The sequence below is a fragment of the Salmo salar genome, chromosome ssa12, assembly GCF_905237065.1.
Source record: "Salmo salar chromosome ssa12, Ssal_v3.1, whole genome shotgun sequence".
NCBI classification, from domain to species: Eukaryota; Metazoa; Chordata; class Actinopteri; order Salmoniformes; family Salmonidae; genus Salmo; species Salmo salar.
The window spans coordinates 5860300-5881499 of NC_059453.1; the positions used below are offsets into that span (position 1 = coordinate 5860300).

At 40.5% G+C, this 21200-nt stretch overlaps 1 protein-coding gene across 2 annotated transcripts; it reads right to left on the minus strand.

The window, feature by feature from the left end:
* Positions 1-18505: 18505 nt before the first annotated feature.
* Positions 18506-20945, minus strand: LOC106595872 (zinc finger protein 501-like). Of its 2 annotated transcripts, none has more exons than XM_014187216.2 (2): positions 20237-20945; positions 18506-19320 (listed from the first exon to the last, which is right to left on the minus strand). In XM_014187216.2, exons 1-2 carry the CDS (start codon positions 20700-20702, stop codon positions 18557-18559), a joined length of 1230 nt encoding a protein of 409 aa, XP_014042691.2. In that variant the 5' UTR covers positions 20703-20945; the 3' UTR covers positions 18506-18556. The 2 variants fall into 2 exon arrangements, with proteins under 2 accessions (XP_014042691.2, XP_045546521.1); XM_045690565.1 differs by having other exon boundaries at positions 18506-19323.
* Between the last annotated feature and the right edge of the window lie 255 nt (positions 20946-21200).

Sequence of the window (21200 nt, forward strand, 5' to 3'; positions counted from 1 at the left end):
ATGTAGCAGACTCTGTCCAGGACTCTCTATTTAATGTTCCATCTCCATCTACTGATGTAGCAGACTCTGTCCAGGACTCTATATTTAATGTTCCACTACATCTACATCTACTGATGTAGCAGACTCTGTCCAGGACTCTATATTTAATGTTCCATCTCCATCCACAGCGACTGATGGAGAAGACTCTGTCCAGGACTCTATATTTAATGCTCCACTTCATCCACAGCGACTGATGGACAAGACTCTGTCCAGGACTCTATATTTAATGTTCCACTCCATCCACAGCGACTGATGGACAAGACTCTGTCCAGGACTCTATATTTAATGTTCCACTCCATCCACAGCGACTGATGGACAAGACTCTGTCCAGGACTCTATATTTAATGTTCCTCTCCATCCACAGCGACTGATGGAGAAGACTCTGTCCAGGACTCTATATTTAATGTTCCACTCCATCAACAGCGACTGATGGAGAAGACTCTGTCCAGGACTCTATATTTAATGTTCCATCCACAGCGACTGATGGACAAGACTCTGTCCAGGACTCTATATTTAATGTTCCACTCCATCTACAGCGACTGATGGAGAAGACTCTGTCCAGGACTCTATATTTAATGTTCCACTCCATCTACATCTACTGATGTAGCAGACTCTGTCCAGGACTCTATATTTAATGTTCCATCTACATCTACTGATGTAGCAGACTCTGTCCAGGACTCTATATTTAATGTTCCATCTACATCTACATCTACTGATGTAGCAGACTCTGTCCAGGACTCTATATTTAATGTTCCACTTCATCTACATCTACTGATGTAGCAGACTCTGTCCAGGACTCTATATTTAATGTTCCATCTACATCTACATCTACTGATGTAGCAGACTCTGTCCAGGACTCTATATTTAATGTTCCATCTACATCTACATCTACTGATGTAGCAGACTCTGTCCAGGACTCTATATTTAATGTTCCACTCCATCTACATCTACTGATGTAGAAGACTCTGTCCAGGACTCTATATTTAATGTTCCATCTACATCTACTGATGTAGCAGACTCTGTCCAGGACTCTATATTTAATGTTCCACTCCATCCACAGTGACTGATGTAGCAGACTCTGTCCAGGACTCTATATTTAATGTTCCACTACATCTACATCTACTGATGTAGCAGACTCTGTCCAGGACTCTATATTTAATGTTCCATCTCCATCTACTGATGTAGCAGACTCTGTCCAAGACTCTCTATTTAATGTTCCATCTCCATCTACTGATGTAGCAGACTCTGTCCAGGACTCTATATTTAATGTTCCACTACATCTACATCTACTGATGTAGCAGACTCTGTCCAGGACTCTATATTTAATGTTCCATCTACATCTACTGATGTAGCAGACTCTGTCCAGGACTCTATATTTAATGTTCCATCTACATCTACATCTACTGATGTAGCAGACTCTGTCCAGGACTCTATATTTAATGTTCCACTCCATCTACATCTACTGATGTAGCAGACTCTGTCCAGGACTCTATATTTAATGTTCCATCTACATCTACTGATGTAGCAGACTCTGTCCAGGACTCTATATTTAATGTTCCATCTACATCTACATCTACTGATGTAGCAGACTCTGTCCAGGACTCTATATTTAATGTTCCATCTCCATCTACTGATGTAGCAGACTCTGTCCAGGACTCTATATTTAATGTTCCACTCCATCCACAGTGACTGATGTAGCAGACTCTGTCCAGGACTCTATATTTAATGTTCCACTCTACATCTACTGATGTAGCAGACTCTGTCCAGGACTCTATATTTAATGTTCCATCTCCATCTACTGATGTAGCAGACTCTGTCCAGGACTCTATATTTAATGTTCCACTACATCTACATCTACTGATGTAGCAGACTCTGTCCAGGACTCTATATTTAAGGTTCCATCTACATCTACTGATGTAGCAGACTCTGTCCAGGACTCTATATTTAATGTTCCATCTCTCCATCTACTGATGTAGCAGACTCTGTCCAGGACTCTATATTTAATGTTCCATCTACATCTACTGATGTAGCAGACTCTGTCCAGGACTCTATATTTAATGTTCCATCTCCATCTACTGATGTAGCAGACTCTGTCCAGGACTCTATATTTAATGTTCCATCTCCATCTACTGATGTAGCAGACTCTGTCCAGGACTCTATATTTAATGTTCCATCTCCATCTACTGATGTAGCAGACTCTGTCCAGGACTCTATATTTAATGTTCCATCTCCATCTCCATCTACTGATGTAGCAGACTCTGTCCAGGACTCTATATTTAATGTTCCATCTCCATCTACTGATGTAGCAGACTCTGTCCAGGACTCTATATTTAATGTTCCATCCACATCTACTGATGTAGCAGACTCTGTCCAGGACTCTATATTTAATGTTCCATCTACTGATGTAGCAGACTCTGTCCAGGACTCTATATTTAATGTTCCATCTACATCCACAGCTACTGATGTAGCAGACTCTGTCCAGGACTCTATATTTAATGTTCCATCTCCATCTACTGATGTAGCAGACTCTGTCCAGGACTCTATATTTAATGTTCCATCTACATCTACTGATGTAGCAGACTCTGTCCAGGACTCTATATTTAATGTTCCATCTCCATCTACTGATGTAGCAGACTCTGTCCAGGACTCTATATTTAATGTTCCATCTCCATCTACTGATGTAGCAGACTCTGTCCAGGACTCTATATTTAATGTTCCATCTCCATCTACTGATGTAGCAGACTCTGTCCAGGACTCTATATTTAATGTTCCACTCATCTACATCTACTGATGTAGCAGACTCTGTCCAGGACTCTATATTTAATGTTCCATCTACATCTACTGATGTAGCAGACTCTGTCCAGGACTCTATATTTAATGTTCCATCTCCATCTACTGATGTAGCAGACTCTGTCCAGGACTCTATATTTAATGTTCCATCTCCATCTACTGATGTAGCAGACTCTGTCCAGGACTCTATATTTAATGTTCCATCTACATCTACTGATGTAGCAGACTCTGTCCAGGACTCTATATTTAATGTTCCACTCCATCTACATCTACTGATGTAGCAGACTCTGTCCAGGACTCTATATTTAATGTTCCATCTACATCTACTGATGTAGCAGACTCTGTCCAGGACTCTATATTTAATGTTCCATCTCACATCTACTGATGTAGCAGACTCTGTCCAGGACTCTATATTTAATGTTCCATCTCCATCTACTGATGTAGCAGACTCTGTCCAGGACTCTATATTTAATGTTCCATCTACATCCACAGCGACTGATGGAGAAGACTCTGTCCAGGACTCTATATTTAATGTTCCATCTCCATCTACTGATGTAGCAGACTCTGTCCAGGACTCTATATTTAATGTTCCATCTCCATCTACTGATGTAGCAGACTCTGTCCAGGACTCTATATTTAATGTTCCATCTCCATCTACTGATGTAGCAGACTCTGTCCAGGACTCTATATTTAATGTTCCATCTCCATCTACTGATGTAGCAGACTCTGTCCAGGACTCTATATTTAATGTTCCATCTCCATCTACTGATGTAGCAGACTCTGTCCAGGACTCTATATTTAATGTTCCATCTCACATCTACTGATGTAGCAGACTCTGTCCAGGACTCTATATTTAATGTTCCATCTACATCTACATCTACTGATGTAGCAGACTCTGTCCAGGACTCTATATTTAATGTTCCATCTACATCTACTGATGTAGCAGACTCTGTCCAGGACTCTATATTTAATGTTCCATCTCCATCTACTGATGTAGCAGACTCTGTCCAGGACTCTATATTTAATGTTCCATCTCCATCTACTGATGTAGCAGACTCTGTCCAGGACTCTATATTTAATGTTCCATCTCCATCTACTGATGTAGCAGACTCTGTCCAGGACTCTATATTTAATGTTCCATCTCCATCTCCATCTACTGATGTAGCAGACTCTGTCCAGGACTCTATATTTAATGTTCCATCTCCATCTACTGATGTAGCAGACTCTGTCCAGGACTCTATATTTAATGTTCCATCCACATCTACTGATGTAGCAGACTCTGTCCAGGACTCTATATTTAATGTTCCATCTCCATCTACTGATGTAGCAGACTCTGTCCAGGACTCTATATTTAATGTTCCATCTCCATCCACAGCGACTGATGGAGAAGACTCTGTCCAGGAGTCTATATTTAATCTTCCATCTACATCTACATCTACTGATGTAGCAGACTCTGTCCAGGACTCTATATTTAATGTTCCATCTCCATCTACTGATGTAGCAGACTCTGTCCAGGACTCTATATTTAATGTTCCACTCCATCCACAGTGACTGATGTAGCAGACTCTGTCCAGGACTCTATATTTAATGTTCCACTACATCTACATCTACTGATGTAGCAGACTTTGTCCAAGACTCTATATTTAATGTTCCATCTCCATCTACTGATGTAGCAGACTCTGTCCAAGACTCTATATTTAATGTTCCACTCTCCATCTACTGATGTAGCAGACTCTGTCCAGGACTCTATATTTAATGTTCCATCTACATCTACTGATGTAGCAGACTCTGTCCAGGACTCTATATTTAATGTTCCATCTACATCTACATCTACTGATGTAGCAGACTCTGTCCAGGACTCTATATTTAATGTTCCATCTACATCTACTGATGTAGCAGACTCTGTCCAGGACTCTATATTTAATGTTCCATCTCCATCTACTGATGTAGCAGACTCTGTCCAGGACTCTATATTTAATGTTCCATCTCCATCTACTGATGTAGCAGACTCTGTCCAGGACTCTATATTTAATGTTCCATCTCCATCTACTGATGTAGCAGACTCTGTCCAGGACTCTATATTTAATGTTCCATCTCCATCTCCATCTACTGATGTAGCAGACTCTGTCCAGGACTCTATATTTAATGTTCCATCTCCATCTACTGATGTAGCAGACTCTGTCCAGGACTCTATATTTAATGTTCCATCCACATCTACTGATGTAGCAGACTCTGTCCAGGACTCTATATTTAATGTTCCATCTCACTACTGATGTAGCAGACTCTGTCCAGGACTCTATATTTAATGTTCCATCTACATCCACAGCGACTGATGGAGAAGACTCTGTCCAGGACTCTATATTTAATGTTCCATCTCCATCTACTGATGTAGCAGACTCTGTCCAGGACTCTATATTTAATGTTCCATCTACATCTACTGATGTAGCAGACTATGTCCAGGACTCTATATTTAATGTTCCATCTCCATCTACTGATGTAGCAGACTCTGTCCAGGACTCTATATTTAATGTTCCATCTCCATCTACTGATGTAGCAGACTCTGTCCAGGACTCTATATTTAATGTTCCATCTCCATCTACTGATGTAGCAGACTCTGTCCAGGACTCTATATTTAATGTTCCACCTACATCTACATCTACTGATGTAGCAGACTCTGTCCAGGACTCTATATTTAATGTTCCATCTACATTTACTGATGTAGCAGACTCTGTCCAGGACTCTATATTTAATGTTCCATCTCCATCTACTGATGTAGCAGACTCTGTCCAGGACTCTATATTGAATGTTCCATCTCCATCTACTGATGTAGCAGACTCTGTCCAGGACTCTATATTTAATGTTCCATCTCCATCTACTGATGTAGCAGACTCTGTCCAGGACTCTATATTCAATGTTCCATCTCCATCTCCATCACTGATGTAGCAGACTCTGTCCAGGACTCTATATTTAATGTTCCATCTCCATCTACTGATGTAGCAGACTCTGTCCAGGACTCTATATTTAATGTTCCATCCACATCTACTGATGTAGCAGACTCTGTCCAGGACTCTATATTTAATGTTCCATCTACTGATGTAGCAGACTCTGTCCAGGACTCTATATTTAATGTTCCATCTACATCCACAGCGACTGATGGAGAAGACTCTGTCCAGGACTCTATATTTAATGTTCCATCTCCATCTACTGATGTAGAAGACTCTGTCCAGGACTCTATATTTAATGTTCCATCTCCATCTACTGATGTAGCAGACTCTGTCCAGGACTCTATATTTAATGTTCCATCTCCATCTACCTGATGTAGCAGACTCTGTCCAGGACTCTATATTTAATGTTCCATCTCCATCTACTGATGTAGCAGACTCTGTCCAGGACTCTATATTTAATGTTCCATCTCCATCTACCTGATGTAGCAGACTCTGTCCAGGACTCTATATTTAATGTTCCATCTCACATCTACTGATGTAGCAGACTCTGTCCAGGACTCTATATTTAATGTTCCATCTCATCTACATCTACTGATGTAGCAGACTCTGTCCAGGACTCTATATTTAATGTTCCATCTCACATCTACTGATGTAGCAGACTCTGTCCAGGACTCTATATTTAATGTTCCATCTCCATCTACTGATGTAGCAGACTCTGTCCAGGACTCTATATTTAATGTTCCATCTCCATCTACTGATGTAGCAGACTCTGTCCAGGACTCTATATTTAATGTTCCATCTCCATCTACTGATGTAGCAGACTCTGTCCAGGACTCTATATTTAATGTTCCATCTCCATCTCCATCTACTGATGTAGCAGACTCTGTCCAGGACTCTATATTTAATGTTCCATCTCCATCTACGATGATGTAGCAGACTCTGTCCAGGACTCTATATTTAATGTTCCATCTCACATCTACTGATGTAGCAGACTCTGTCCAGGACTCTATATTTAATGTTCCACCATCTACTGATGTAGCAGACTCTGTCCAGGACTCTATATTTAATGTTCCATCTACATCCACAGCGACTGATGGAGAAGACTCTGTCCAGGACTCTATATTTAATGTTCCATCTCCATCTACTGATGTAGCAGACTCTGTCCAGGACTCTATATTTAATGTTCCATCTACATCTACTGATGTAGCAGACTCTGTCCAGGACTCTATATTTAATGTTCCATCTACATCTACATCTACTGATGTAGCAGACTCTGTCCAGGACTCTATATTTAATGTTCCATCTCCATCTACTGATGTAGCAGACTCTGTCCAGGACTCTATATTTAATGTTCCATCTCCATCTACTGATGTAGCAGACTCTGTCCAGGACTCTATATTTAATGTTCCATCTCCATCTACTGATGTAGCAGACTCTGTCCAGGACTCTATATTTAATGTTCCATCTCCATCTACTGATGTAGCAGACTCTGTCCAGGACTCTATATTTAATGTTCCATCTACATCTACATCTACTGATGTAGCAGACTCTGTCCAGGACTCTATATTTAATGTTCCATCTACATCTACTGATGTAGCAGACTCTGTCCAGGACTCTATATTTAATGTTCCATCTCCATCTACTGATGTAGCAGACTCTGTCCAGGACTCTATATTGAATGTTCCATCTCCATCTACTGATGTAGCAGACTCTGTCCAGGACTCTATATTTAATGTTCCATCTCCATCTACTGATGTAGCAGACTCTGTCCAGGACTCTATATTCAATGTTCCATCTCCATCTACATCTACTGATGTAGCAGACTCTGTCCAGGACTCTATATTTAATGTTCCATCTCCATCTACTGATGTAGCAGACTCTGTCCAGGACTCTATATTTAATGTTCCATCTCACATCTACTGATGTAGCAGACTCTGTCCAGGACTCTATATTTAATGTTCCATCTCATCTACTGATGTAGCAGACTCTGTCCAGGACTCTATATTTAATGTTCCATCTACATCCACAGCGACTGATGGAGCAGACTCTGTCCAGGACTCTATATTTAATGTTCCATCTCCATCTACTGATGTAGCAGACTCTGTCCAGGACTCTATATTTAATGTTCCATCTACATCTACTGATGTAGCAGACTATGTCCAGGACTCTATATTTAATGTTCCATCTCCATCTACTGATGTAGCAGACTCTGTCCAGGACTCTATATTTAATGTTCCATCTCCATCTACTGATGTAGCAGACTCTGTCCAGGACTCTATATTTAATGTTCCATCTCCATCTACTGATGTAGCAGACTCTGTCCAGGACTCTATATTTAATGTTCCATCTCCATCTACTGATGTAGCAGACTCTGTCCAGGACTCTATATTTAATGTTCCATCTACATCTACATCTACTGATGTAGCAGACTCTGTCCAGGACTCTATATTTAATGTTCCATCTACATCTACTGATGTAGCAGACTCTGTCCAGGACTCTATATTTAATGTTCCATCTCCATCTACTGATGTAGCAGACTCTGTCCAGGACTCTATATTTAATGTTCCATCTCCATCTACATCTACTGATGTAGCAGACTCTGTCCAGGACTCTATATTTAATGTTCCATCTCCATCTACTGATGTAGCAGACTCTGTCCAGGACTCTACATTTAATGTTCCATCTCCATCTACTGATGTAGCAGACTCTGTCCAGGACTCTATATTTAATGTTCCATCTCCACTACTGATGTAGCAGACTCTGTCCAGGACTCTATATTTAATGTTCCATCTACATCTACTGATGTAGCAGACTCTGTCCAGGACTCTATATTTAATGTTCCATCTCCATCTACTGATGTAGCAGACTCTGTCCAGGACTCTATATTTAATGTTCCATCTCCATCTACTGATGTAGCAGACTCTGTCCAGGACTCTATATTTAATGTTCCATCTCCATCTACTGATGTAGCAGACTCTGTCCAGGACTCTATATTTAATGTTCCATCTCCATCTACTGATGTAGCAGACTCTGTCCAGGACTCTATATTTAATGTTCCATCTCCATCTACTGATGTAGCAGACTCTGTCCAGGACTCTATATTTAATGTTCCATCTCCATCCACAGCGACTGATGGAGAAGACTCTGTCCAGGACTCTATATTTAATGTTCCACTCCATCCACAGCGACTGATGGACAAGACTCTGTCCAGGACTCTATATTTAATGTTCCACTCCATCCACAGCGACTGATGGACAAGACTCTGTCCAGGACTCTATATTTAATGTTCCCCTCCATCCACAGCGACTGATGGACAAGACTCTGTCCAGGACTCTGTATTTAATGTTCCACTCCATCCACAGCGACTGATGGAGAAGACTCTGTCCAGGACTCTATATTTAATGTTCCACTCCATCCACAGCGACTGATGGACAAGACTCTGTCCAGGACTCTATATTTAATGTTCCACTCCATCCACAGTGACTGATGGACAAGACTCTGTCCAGGACTCTATATTTAATGTTCCACTCCATCCACAGTGACTGATGGAGAAGACTCTGTCCAGGACTCTATATTCAATGTTCCATCTCCATCTCCATCTACTGATGTAGCAGACTCTGTCCAGGACTCTATATTTAATGTTCCATCTCCATCTACTGATGTAGCAGACTCTGTCCAGGACTCTATATTTAATGTTCCATCCACATCTACTGATGTAGCAGACTCTGTCCAGGACTCTATATTTAATGTTCCATCTACTGATGTAGCAGACTCTGTCCAGGACTCTATATTTAATGTTCCATCTACATCCACAGCGACTGATGGAGAAGACTCTGTCCAGGACTCTATATTTAATGTTCCATCTACATCTACATCTACTGATGTAGCAGACTCTGTCCAGGACTCTATATTTAATGTTCCACTCCATCTACATCTACTGATGTAGCAGACTCTGTCCAGGACTCTATATTTAATGTTACATCTACATCTACTGATGTAGCAGACTCTGTCCAGGACTCTATATTTAATGTTCCATCTACATCTCCATCTACTTATGTAGCAGACTCTGTCCAGGACTCTATATTTAATGTTCCATCTCCATCTACTGATGTAGCAGACTCTGTCCAGGACTCTATATTTAATGTTCCACTCCATCCACAGTGACTGATGTAGCAGACTCTGTCCAGGACTCTATATTTAATGTTCCATCTACATCTACTGATGTAGCAGACTCTGTCCAGGACTCTATATTTAATGTTCCATCTCCATCTACTGATGTAGCAGACTCTGTCCAGGACTCTATATTGAATGTTCCATCTCCATCTACTGATGTAGCAGACTCTGTCCAGGACTCTATATTTAATGTTCCATCTCCATCTACTGATGTAGCAGACTCTGTCCAGGACTCTATATTCAATGTTCCATCTCCATCTACATCTACTGATGTAGCAGACTCTGTCCAGGACTCTATATTTAATGTTCCATCTACATCTACTGATGTAGCAGACTCTGTCCAGGACTCTATATTTAATGTTCCATCTCACATCTACTGATGTAGCAGACTCTGTCCAGGACTCTATATTTAATGTTCCATCTCTACTGATGTAGCAGACTCTGTCCAGGACTCTATATTTAATGTTCCACTCCATCCACAGTGACTGATGTAGCAGACTCTGTCCAGGACTCTATATTTAATGTTCCATCTACATCTACTGATGTAGCAGACTCTGTCCAGGACTCTATATTTAATGTTCCATCTCCATCTACTGATGTAGCAGACTCTGTCCAGGACTCTATATTGAATGTTCCATCTCCATCTACTGATGTAGCAGACTCTGTCCAGGACTCTATATTTAATGTTCCATCTCCATCTACTGATGTAGCAGACTCTGTCCAGGACTCTATATTCAATGTTCCATCTCCATCTCCATCTACTGATGTAGCAGACTCTGTCCAGGACTCTATATTTAATGTTCCATCTCCATCTACTGATGTAGCAGACTCTGTCCAGGACTCTATATTTAATGTTCCATCTCACATCTACTGATGTAGCAGACTCTGTCCAGGACTCTATATTTAATGTTCCATCTACTGATGTAGCAGACTCTGTCCAGGACTCTATATTTAATGTTCCATCTACATCCACAGCGACTGATGGAGAAGACTCTGTCCAGGACTCTATATTTAATGTTCCATCTCCATCTACTGATGTAGCAGACTCTGTCCAGGACTCTATATTTAATGTTCCATCTACATCTACTGATGTAGCAGACTCTGTCCAGGACTCTATATTTAATGTTCCATCTCCATCTACTGATGTAGCAGACTCTGTCCAGGACTCTATATTTAATGTTCCATCTCCATCTACTGATGTAGCAGACTCTGTCCAGGACTCTATATTTAATGTTCCATCTCCATCTACTGATGTAGCAGACTCTGTCCAGGACTCTATATTTAATGTTCCATCTACATCTACATCTACTGATGTAGCAGACTCTGTCCAGGACTCTATATTTAATGTTCCATCTACATCTACTGATGTAGCAGACTCTGTCCAGGACTCTATATTTAATGTTCCATCTCCATCTACTGATGTAGCAGACTCTGTCCAGGACTCTATATTTAATGTTCCATCTCCATCTACTGATGTAGCAGACTCTGTCCAGGACTCTATATTTAATGTTCCATCTCCATCTACTGATGTAGCAGACTCTGTCCAGGACTCTATATTTAATGTTCCATCTCCATCTCCATCACTGATGTAGCAGACTCTGTCCAGGACTCTATATTTAATGTTCCATCTCCATCTACTGATGTAGCAGACTCTGTCCAGGACTCTATATTTAATGTTCCATCCACATCTACTGATGTAGCAGACTCTGTCCAGGACTCTATATTTAATGTTCCATCTACTGATGTAGCAGACTCTGTCCAGGACTCTATATTTAATGTTCCATCTACATCCACAGCGACTGATGGAGAAGACTCTGTCCAGGACTCTATATTTAATGTTCCATCTCCATCTACTGATGTAGCAGACTCTGTCCAGGACTCTATATTTAATGTTCCATCTCCATCTACTGATGTAGCAGACTCTGTCCAGGACTCTATATTTAATGTTCCATCTACATCTACTGATGTAGCAGACTCTGTCCAGGACTCTATATTTAATGTTCCATCTACATCTACATCTACTGATGTAGCAGACTCTGTCCAGGACTCTATATTTAATGTTCCATCTACATCTACTGATGTAGCAGACTCTGTCCAGGACTCTATATTTAATGTTCCATCTCCATCTACTGATGTAGCAGACTCTGTCCAGGACTCTATATTGAATGTTCCATCTCCATCTACTGATGTAGCAGACTCTGTCCAGGACTCTATATTTAATGTTCCATCTCCATCTACTGATGTAGCAGACTCTGTCCAGGACTCTATATTCAATGTTCCATCTCCATCTCCATCTACTGATGTAGCAGACTCTGTCCAGGACTCTATATTTAATGTTCCATCTCCATCTACTGATGTAGCAGACTCTGTCCAGGACTCTATATTTAATGTTCCATCCACATCTACTGATGTAGCAGACTCTGTCCAGGACTCTATATTTAATGTTCCATCTACTGATGTAGCAGACTCTGTCCAGGACTCTATATTTAATGTTCCATCTACATCCACAGCGACTGATGGAGAAGACTCTGTCCAGGACTCTATATTTAATGTTCCATCTCCATCTACTGATGTAGCAGACTCTGTCCAGGACTCTATATTTAATGTTCCATCTCCATCTACTGATGTAGCAGACTCTGTCCAGGACTCTATATTTAATGTTCCATCTCCATCTCCATCTACTGATGTAGCAGACTCTGTCCAGGACTCTATATTTAATGTTCCATCTACCACTGATGTAGCAGACTCTGTCCAGGACTCTATATTTAATGTTCCATCTCCATCCACAGCGACTGATGTAGCAGACTCTGTCCAGGACTCTATATTTAATGTTCCATCTCCATCTACTGATGTAGCAGACTCTGTCCAGGACTCTATATTTAATGTTCCATCTCCATCTACTGATGTAGCAGACTCTGTCCAGGACTCTATATTTAATGTTCCATCTCCATCTACTGATGTAGCAGACTCTGTCCAGGACTCTATATTTAATGTTCCATCTCCATCTACTGATGTAGCAGACTCTGTCCAGGACTCTATATTTAATGTTCCATCTCCATCTACTGATGTAGCAGACTCTGTCCAGGACTCTATATTTAATGTTCCATCTCCATCTACTGATGTAGCAGACTCTGTCCAGGACTCTATATTTAATGTTCCATCTCCATCTACTGATGTAGCAGACTCTGTCCAGGACTCTATATTTAATGTTCCATCTCCATCTACTGATGTAGCAGACTCTGTCCAGGACTCTATATTTAATGTTCCATCTCCATCCACAGCGACTGATGGACAAGACTCTGTCCAGGACTCTATATTTAATGTTCCCCTTCATCCACAGCGACTGATGGAGAAGACTCTGTCCAGGACTCTGTATTTAATGTTCCACTCCATCCACAGCGACTGATGGACAAGACTCTGTCCAGGACTCTATATTTAATGTTCCACTCCATCCACAGCGACTGATGGACAAGACTCTGTCCAGGACTCTATATTTAATGTTCCACTCCATCCACAGCGACTGATGGACAAGACTCTGTCCAGGACTCTATATTTAATGTTCCACTCCATCCACAGTGACTGATGGAGAAGACTCTGTCCAGGACTCTATATTTAATGTTCCACTCCATCCACAGTGACTGATGGACAAGACTCTGTCTAGGACTCTATATTTAATGTTCCATCTCCATCTACTGATGTAGCAGACTCTGTCCAGGACTCTATATTTAATGTTCCATCTACTGATGTAGCAGACTCTGTCCAGGACTCTATATTTAATGTTCCATCTACATCTACATCTACTGATGTAGCAGACTCTGTCCAGGACTCTATATTTAATGTTCCATCTACATCTACTGATGTAGCAGACTCTGTCCAGGACTCTATATTTAATGTTCCATCTCCATCTACTGATGTAGCAGACTCTGTCCAGGACTCTATATTTAATGTTCCATCTACATCTCCATCTACTGATGTAGCAGACTCTGTCCAGGACTCTATATTTAATGTTCCATCTCCATCTACTGATGTAGCAGACTCTGTCCAGGACTCTACATTTAATGTTCCATCCACATCTACTGATGTAGCAGACTCTGTCCAGGACTCTATATTTAATGTTCCATCTACCCTGATGTAGCAGACTCTGTCCAGGACTCTATATTTAATGTTCCATCTCCATCCACAGCGACTGATGGAGCAGACTCTGTCCAGGACTCTATATTTAATGTTCCATCTCCATCTACTGATGTAGCAGACTCTGTCCAGGACTCTATATTTAATGTTCCATCTACATCTACCTGATGTAGCAGACTCTGTCCAGGACTCTATATTTAATGTTCCATCTCCATCTACTGATGTAGCAGACTCTGTCCAGGACTCTATATTTAATGTTCCATCTCCATCTACTGATGTAGCAGACTCTGTCCAGGACTCTATATTTAATGTTCCATCTCCATCTACTGATGTAGCAGACTCTGTCCAGGACTCTATATTTAATGTTCCATCTCCATCTACTGATGTAGCAGACTCTGTCCAGGACTCTATATTTAATGTTCCATCTCCATCTACTGATGTAGCAGACTCTGTCCAGGACTCTATATTTAATGTTCCATCTCCATCTACTGATGTAGCAGACTCTGTCCAGGACTCTATATTTAATGTTCCATCTCCATCTACCTGATGTAGCAGACTCTGTCCAGGACTCTATATTTAATGTTCCATCTCCATCTACTGATGTAGCAGACTCTGTCCAGGACTCTATATTTAATGTTCCATCTACATCTACATCTACTGATGTAGCAGACTCTGTCCAGGACTCTATATTTAATGTTCCATCTACATCTACTGATGTAGCAGACTCTGTCCAGGACTCTATATTTAATGTTCCATCTCCATCTACTGATGTAGCAGACTCTGTCCAGGACTCTATATTTAATGTTCCATCTCCATCTCCATCTACTGATGTAGCAGACTCTGTCCAGGACTCTATATTTAATGTTCCATCTCCATCTACTGATGTAGCAGACTCTGTCCAGGACTCTACATTTAATGTTCCATCCACATCTACTGATGTAGCAGACTCTGTCCAGGACTCTATATTTAATGTTCCATCTACTGATGTAGCAGACTCTGTCCAGGACTCTATATTTAATGTTCCATCTACATCCACAGCGACTGATGGAGCAGACTCTGTCCAGGACTCTATATTTAATGTTCCATCTCCATCTACTGATGTAGCAGACTCTGTCCAGGACTCTATATTTAATGTTCCATCTACATCTACAGCGACTGATGTAGCAGACTCTGTCCAGGACTCTATATTTAATGTTCCATCTCCATCTACTGATGTAGCAGACTCTGTCCAGGACTCTATATTTAATGTTCCATCTCCATCTACTGATGTAGCAGACTCTGTCCAGGACTCTATATTTAATGTTCCATCTCCATCTACTGATGTAGCAGACTCTGTCCAGGACTCTATATTTAATGTTCCATCTCCATCTACTGATGTAGCAGACTCTGTCCAGGACTCTATATTTAATGTTCCATCTCCATCTACTGATGTAGCAGACTCTGTCCAGGACTCTATATTTAATGTTCCATCTCCATCTACTGATGTAGCAGACTCTGTCCAGGACTCTATATTTAATGTTCCATCTCCATCCACAGCGACTGATGGAGAAGACTCTGTCCAGGACTCTATATTTAATGCTCCACTTCATCCACAGCGACTGATGGACAAGACTCTGTCCAGGACTCTATATTTAATGCTCCACTTCATCCACAGCGACTGATGGACAAGACTCTGTCCAGGACTCTATATTTAATGTTCCACTACATCTACATCGACTGATGTAGCAGACTCTGTCCAGGACTCTATATTTAATGTTCCATCTCCATCCACAGTACTGATGGACCAGACTCTGTCCAGGACTCTATATTTAATGTTCCATCTCCATCACTGACTGATGTAGCAGACTCTGTCCAGGACTCTATATTTAATGTTCCATCTACATCCACAGCTACTGATGGACAAGACTCTGTCCAGGACTCTATATTTAATGTTCCATCTCCATCTACTGATGTAGCAGACTCTGTCCAGGACTCTATATTTAATGTTCCATCTCCATCTACTGATGTAGCAGACTCTGTCCAGGACTCTATATTTAATGTTCCATCTACATCTACATCTACTGATGTAGCAGACTCTGTCCAGGACTCTATATTTAATGTTCCATCTACATCTACTGATGTAGCAGACTCTGTCCAGGACTCTATATTTAATGTTCCATCTCCATCTACTGATGTAGCAGACTCTGTCCAGGACTCTATATTGAATGTTCCATCTCCATCTCCATGTACTGATGTAGCAGACTCTGTCCAGGACTCTATATTTAATGTTCCATCTCCATCTACTGATGTAGCAGACTCTGTCCAGGACTCTACATTTAATGTTCCATCCACATCTACTGATGTAGCAGACTCTGTCCAGGACTCTATATTTAATGTTCCATCTACTGATGTAGCAGACTCTGTCCAGGACTCTATATTTAATGTTCCATCTACATCCACAGCGACTGATGGAGAAGACTCTGTCCAGGACTCTATATTTAATGTTCCATCTCCATCTACTGATGTAGCAGACTCTGTCCAGGACTCTATATTTAATGTTCCATCTACATCTACTGATGTAGCAGACTCTGTCCAGGACTCTATATTTAATGTTCCATCTCCATCTACTGATGTAGCAGACTCTGTCCAGGACTCTATATTTAATGTTCCATCTCCATCTACTGATGTAGCAGACTCTGTCCAGGACTCTATATTTAATGTTCCATCTCCATCTACTGATGTAGCAGACTCTGTCCAGGACTCTATATTTAATGTTCCATCTCCATCTACTGATGTAGCAGACTCTGTCCAGGACTCTATATTTAATGTTCCATCTCCATCTACTGATGTAGCAGACTCTGTCCAGGACTCTATATTTAATGTTCCATCTCCATCTACTGATGTAGCAGACTCTGTCCAGGACTCTATATTTAATGTTCCATCTCCATCCACAGTGACTGATGGAGAAGACTCTGTCCAGGACTCTATATTTAATGTTCCACTCCATCCACAGCGACTGATGGACAAGACTCTGTCCAGGACTCTATATTTAATGTTCCACTCCATCCACAGCGACTGATGGAGAAGACTCTGTCCAGGACTCTATATTTAATGTTCCCCTTCATCCACAGCGACTGATGGAGAAGACTCTGTCCAGGACTCTGTATTTAATGTTCCACTCCATCCACAGCGACTGATGGACAAGACTCTGTCCAGGACTCTATATTTAATGTTCCACTCCATCCACAGTGACTGATGGAGAAGACTCTGTCCAGGACTCTATATTTAATGTTCCACTCCATCCACAGTGACTGATGGACAAGACTCTGTCCAGGACTCTATATTTAATGTTCCACTCCATCCACAGTGACTGATGGAGAAGACTCTGTCCAGGACTCTATATTTAATGTTCCACTCCATCCACAGTGACTGATGGACAAGACTCTGTCTAGGACTCTATATTTAATGTTCCACTCCATCCACAGAGAACGTATACATAAAAACTGAGGTACTCTGTATTTGATTTGATTTTGATCTCTTTTAGTCCCCATTTGGACTAATCTTCCAAGAGTCCTTAAATATTAAAATACAATTTATATACGAACACATTTTCACATAACACACTATTACAAACATACATAATATACTAACGTAATAAACCAATAAATAATCAATCTAAAAAATATGGATTCTTCATCTACTGTAATCCCACATTTCTGTGTATTATATTTAAATTGTTTTAAAATAATGTTTAAATGTATATATTGAAAGGTTTCTGGTTTGCTCAGTTAATTTATTCAATTTCTGTATTGCTCTAAATCGAAATGTTCTTTTGCCTATTTCTCTTTTCTGTCTGGATAACGCATAGATGGTGGAAAATCTATTCCTAGTATTTACTGAATGTCTGTCTCTTACCAACTGATTAACGTTGTGAATTGTACTTGGCCGTTTTAAATGATGTATATTATGAAATAAAATAAGCATGTTTTTTTCAATTATCTTGTCGATTGATGACCAACCAAGAACATTGCTTATGACTGCAACAGAAAAACCATATCTCCACCGTAAAACAATCCTTGCTGCTTTGTTCTGTGCAATCTGCAGCCTCCTAACTTCCCTTGATGATGCATTTCCCCAGACCACAGAACAGTAGTTCACTTGACTCTCAATTTAAAGCTTGTGTTATTTGCTTAAGAATTTTTCCTGGTAAATATTTAGCTATCCTTCTGATTATACATGTTTTAATAATTTTTTTACATAGATTAGTTATTTGAGACGACCATGATAAGCAGTTGTCTAGCTGCACTCCTAGTAGTTTGGTTTCTGCCACTTCTTCAATTTGTACTCCTCCCATACTTAATTGTATCCCATGCTGTTTTGGCCTTTTCCTAGTGGAACAGACCAACATAACTTTGTATTGAGATTGTAAAAAAAAAAACCCATAAAGATATTTTTCTTAGGTTTTATTGAAGTTGTCATTAACAAAAACACATTCTCAGTCAAGAACATAAAGAACATAGCTTCTTCTTTATCTCGTGTTTTTTCAGGCCCCCTGATTGGGTAAAACTCTTTCCACAATGGGAGCATTGGAAAGGCTTTTCTCCAGTGTGCATTCTCTTATGTCTTTTCAGTTTTGCTGATTGGGAAAAACTCTTTCCACAATGGGAGCATTGGTAGGGCATTTCTCCTGTGTGCATTCTCTCATGTCTTTTCAGGCTCACTAGATGGGTAAAACTCTTTCCACAATGGGAGCATTGGAAAGGCTTTTCTCCTGTGTGTGTCCTCTCATGCTCCTTCATGTTTGCAGACGACCTAAAACTCCTTCCACAATGGGAACAGTGATAAGGCTTCTCTCCAGAGTGTACTCTCTCATGTCTTTTCAGGGACCTTAACTGGGTAAAACTCTTGCCACATTGACAACATTGGTAAGGCTTTTCTCCTGTGTGTATTCTCTCATGTCTTTTCAGGTTAACTAACACGGTAAAACTCTTTTCACATTGGGAACATTGGTAAGGCTTTTCTCCAGTGTGTATTCTCTCATGCCTTTTCAGGTTAGTTAACACGGTAAAACTCTTTCCACACTGGGAACACTGGAAAGGCTTTTCTCCTGTGTGTGTCCTCTCATGCTCTTTTAGATTCCGTAACTTAGTAAAACTCTTTCCACACTGGGAGCAGTGGTGTCGTCTCACTGGTTTGGACGTCTCTGGGTCTGGTTCCCCTGAAGGACTCTTCCTGCTGTCAGAGTGAGTGTCTGGTCTTTCTCCTGCTAAAGACAAAAAAATAGTATTTCATTAACTACTAATCAGAGACCAGAATGAAACCAGAACATGATAAAAACTGTCTTCCTATGAGGTTTAATCCAGAAATGTATCCTCATTTAAAAAAAAAAATTGGTGGCTGTTATAATAATAATAATAATAATGTAGAGCTTCAAATCTAATCTTGCTTTCATGGAATGTCATGTTCATTGGCTGAGCAGAGCTCTACAATAATAGATCATGTCATGTTTATAGGCTGATCAGAGCTCTATAATAATAGATAATGTCATGTTCATAGGCTGAGCAGAGCTCTACAATAATAGATAATGTCATGGTTACAGGCTGAGCAGAGCTCTATAATAATAGATAATGTCATGTTTATAGGCTGAGCAGAGCTCTATAATAATAGATAATGTCATGTTTACAGGCTGAGCAGAGCGCTATAATAATAGATAATGTCATGTTTATAGGCTGAGCAGAGCTCTATAATAATAGATAATGTCATGTTTACAGGCTGAGCAGAGCGCTATAATAATAGATAATGTCATGTTCATAGGCTGAGCACAGCTCTATAATAATAGATAATGTCATGTTTACAGGCTGAGCAGAGCTCTATAATAATAGATAATGTCATGTCTTTAGGCTGAGCAGAGCTCTATAATAATAGATAATGTCATGTCTTTAGGCTGAGCAGAGCACTATAATAATAGATAATGAGGACTGCAGTATTTTGATCAATGTCATTGGATGCATTGACCCATTGTTAGCGGCCCTCTGTTTGATGGTGTACACTGTCTGACAGTGTAGCTTTAACCATTTCTACAGTTTAGAACAACATATTCAAGTATATAACTTCAGTAAAACCACACAATAGTTTAACAACTGCATAGTTTTTACTTCTGGTTTTGAGACGGTACTCACTGGTGTTAATTATATCTCCAATCTCTTCGTCCTCCTCCCATGTGACAGTAATCTCCCTCTCCTCCTTCACTCCAAAGACGGCATCCTCCTCTTTCACTCTGAAAAGGTCTTCTTTCACTGTGACAGTCAATTCCTCCTCTTTCACTCCCAAAGCGGCACCGTCTTGTTTCTCTTCCTCCACAGTAACATCCACCTCCTCTTTTACTCTGAAAGCTTCTTCCTCTTCTTTCACTCCAACAGCATCACCCTCTACTTCTTGTTTAACTGTAACATCCTCACCCTCTACTTCTTGTTTAACTGTAACAGCCTCACCCTCTACTTCTTGTTTAACTGTAACAGCTTCACCCTCACCCTCTACTTCTTGTTTAACTGTGATAGCCTCCTCTTCCTCTTTCACGGGGGCTTCTTTCTCCGTCCAGCAGACCTCCGCTTCTTTAGCAGGTGGGGAGTAGCTTAGTGAGCTCATGGTCGAGGATGTTAGCGAGGTAACGTTAGCGAGCAATCATTCATTAGCTTCTAGGCTACTGCTAATTGAACCATCCATCTAGATGACTAACAAAAACATAAATATAGAAATTAAGGTTAACTAGATACGACATAAATGTGTTTTAAACTAACTGAAACGTCTAAAGCGCTTTAATGTATCGGTTTTATGCAGGCTACCGAGGTGGTTGAATCAGTAGCCATGTTGTTGAAGAAGCGTCCCGTCCGGTCCCGTCCACTAGATTATACGTCACATTTACAACATCTCATTAAAGGCGGATATCGCCATCTGCTAACTGGAGTTGGTAACGCAGTTGATGAACATTTGGATTTTCATTTTATTCATTAAATAATATTTTATATAAAGACATACAAAGGAAACTGTGTTGAATGATTAGTTCAGAATTTTCACGAGTGATAATTTAAAACATACTTTAAGGCAAATTCTTATAGATTCATTTTATTTTTACTCAGATAAAAA

Coding starts and splice junctions, on each gene's coding strand:
- LOC106595872 (XM_045690565.1), bottom strand. CDS start 20,702: ATGAGCTCACTAAGCTACTCCCCACCTGCTAAAGAAGCGGAGGTCTGC. Junction 19,324..20,236: donor TGGAGATATAATTAACACCA/GTGAGTACCGTC, acceptor TTTTGTCTTTAG/CAGGAGAAAGACCAGACACT.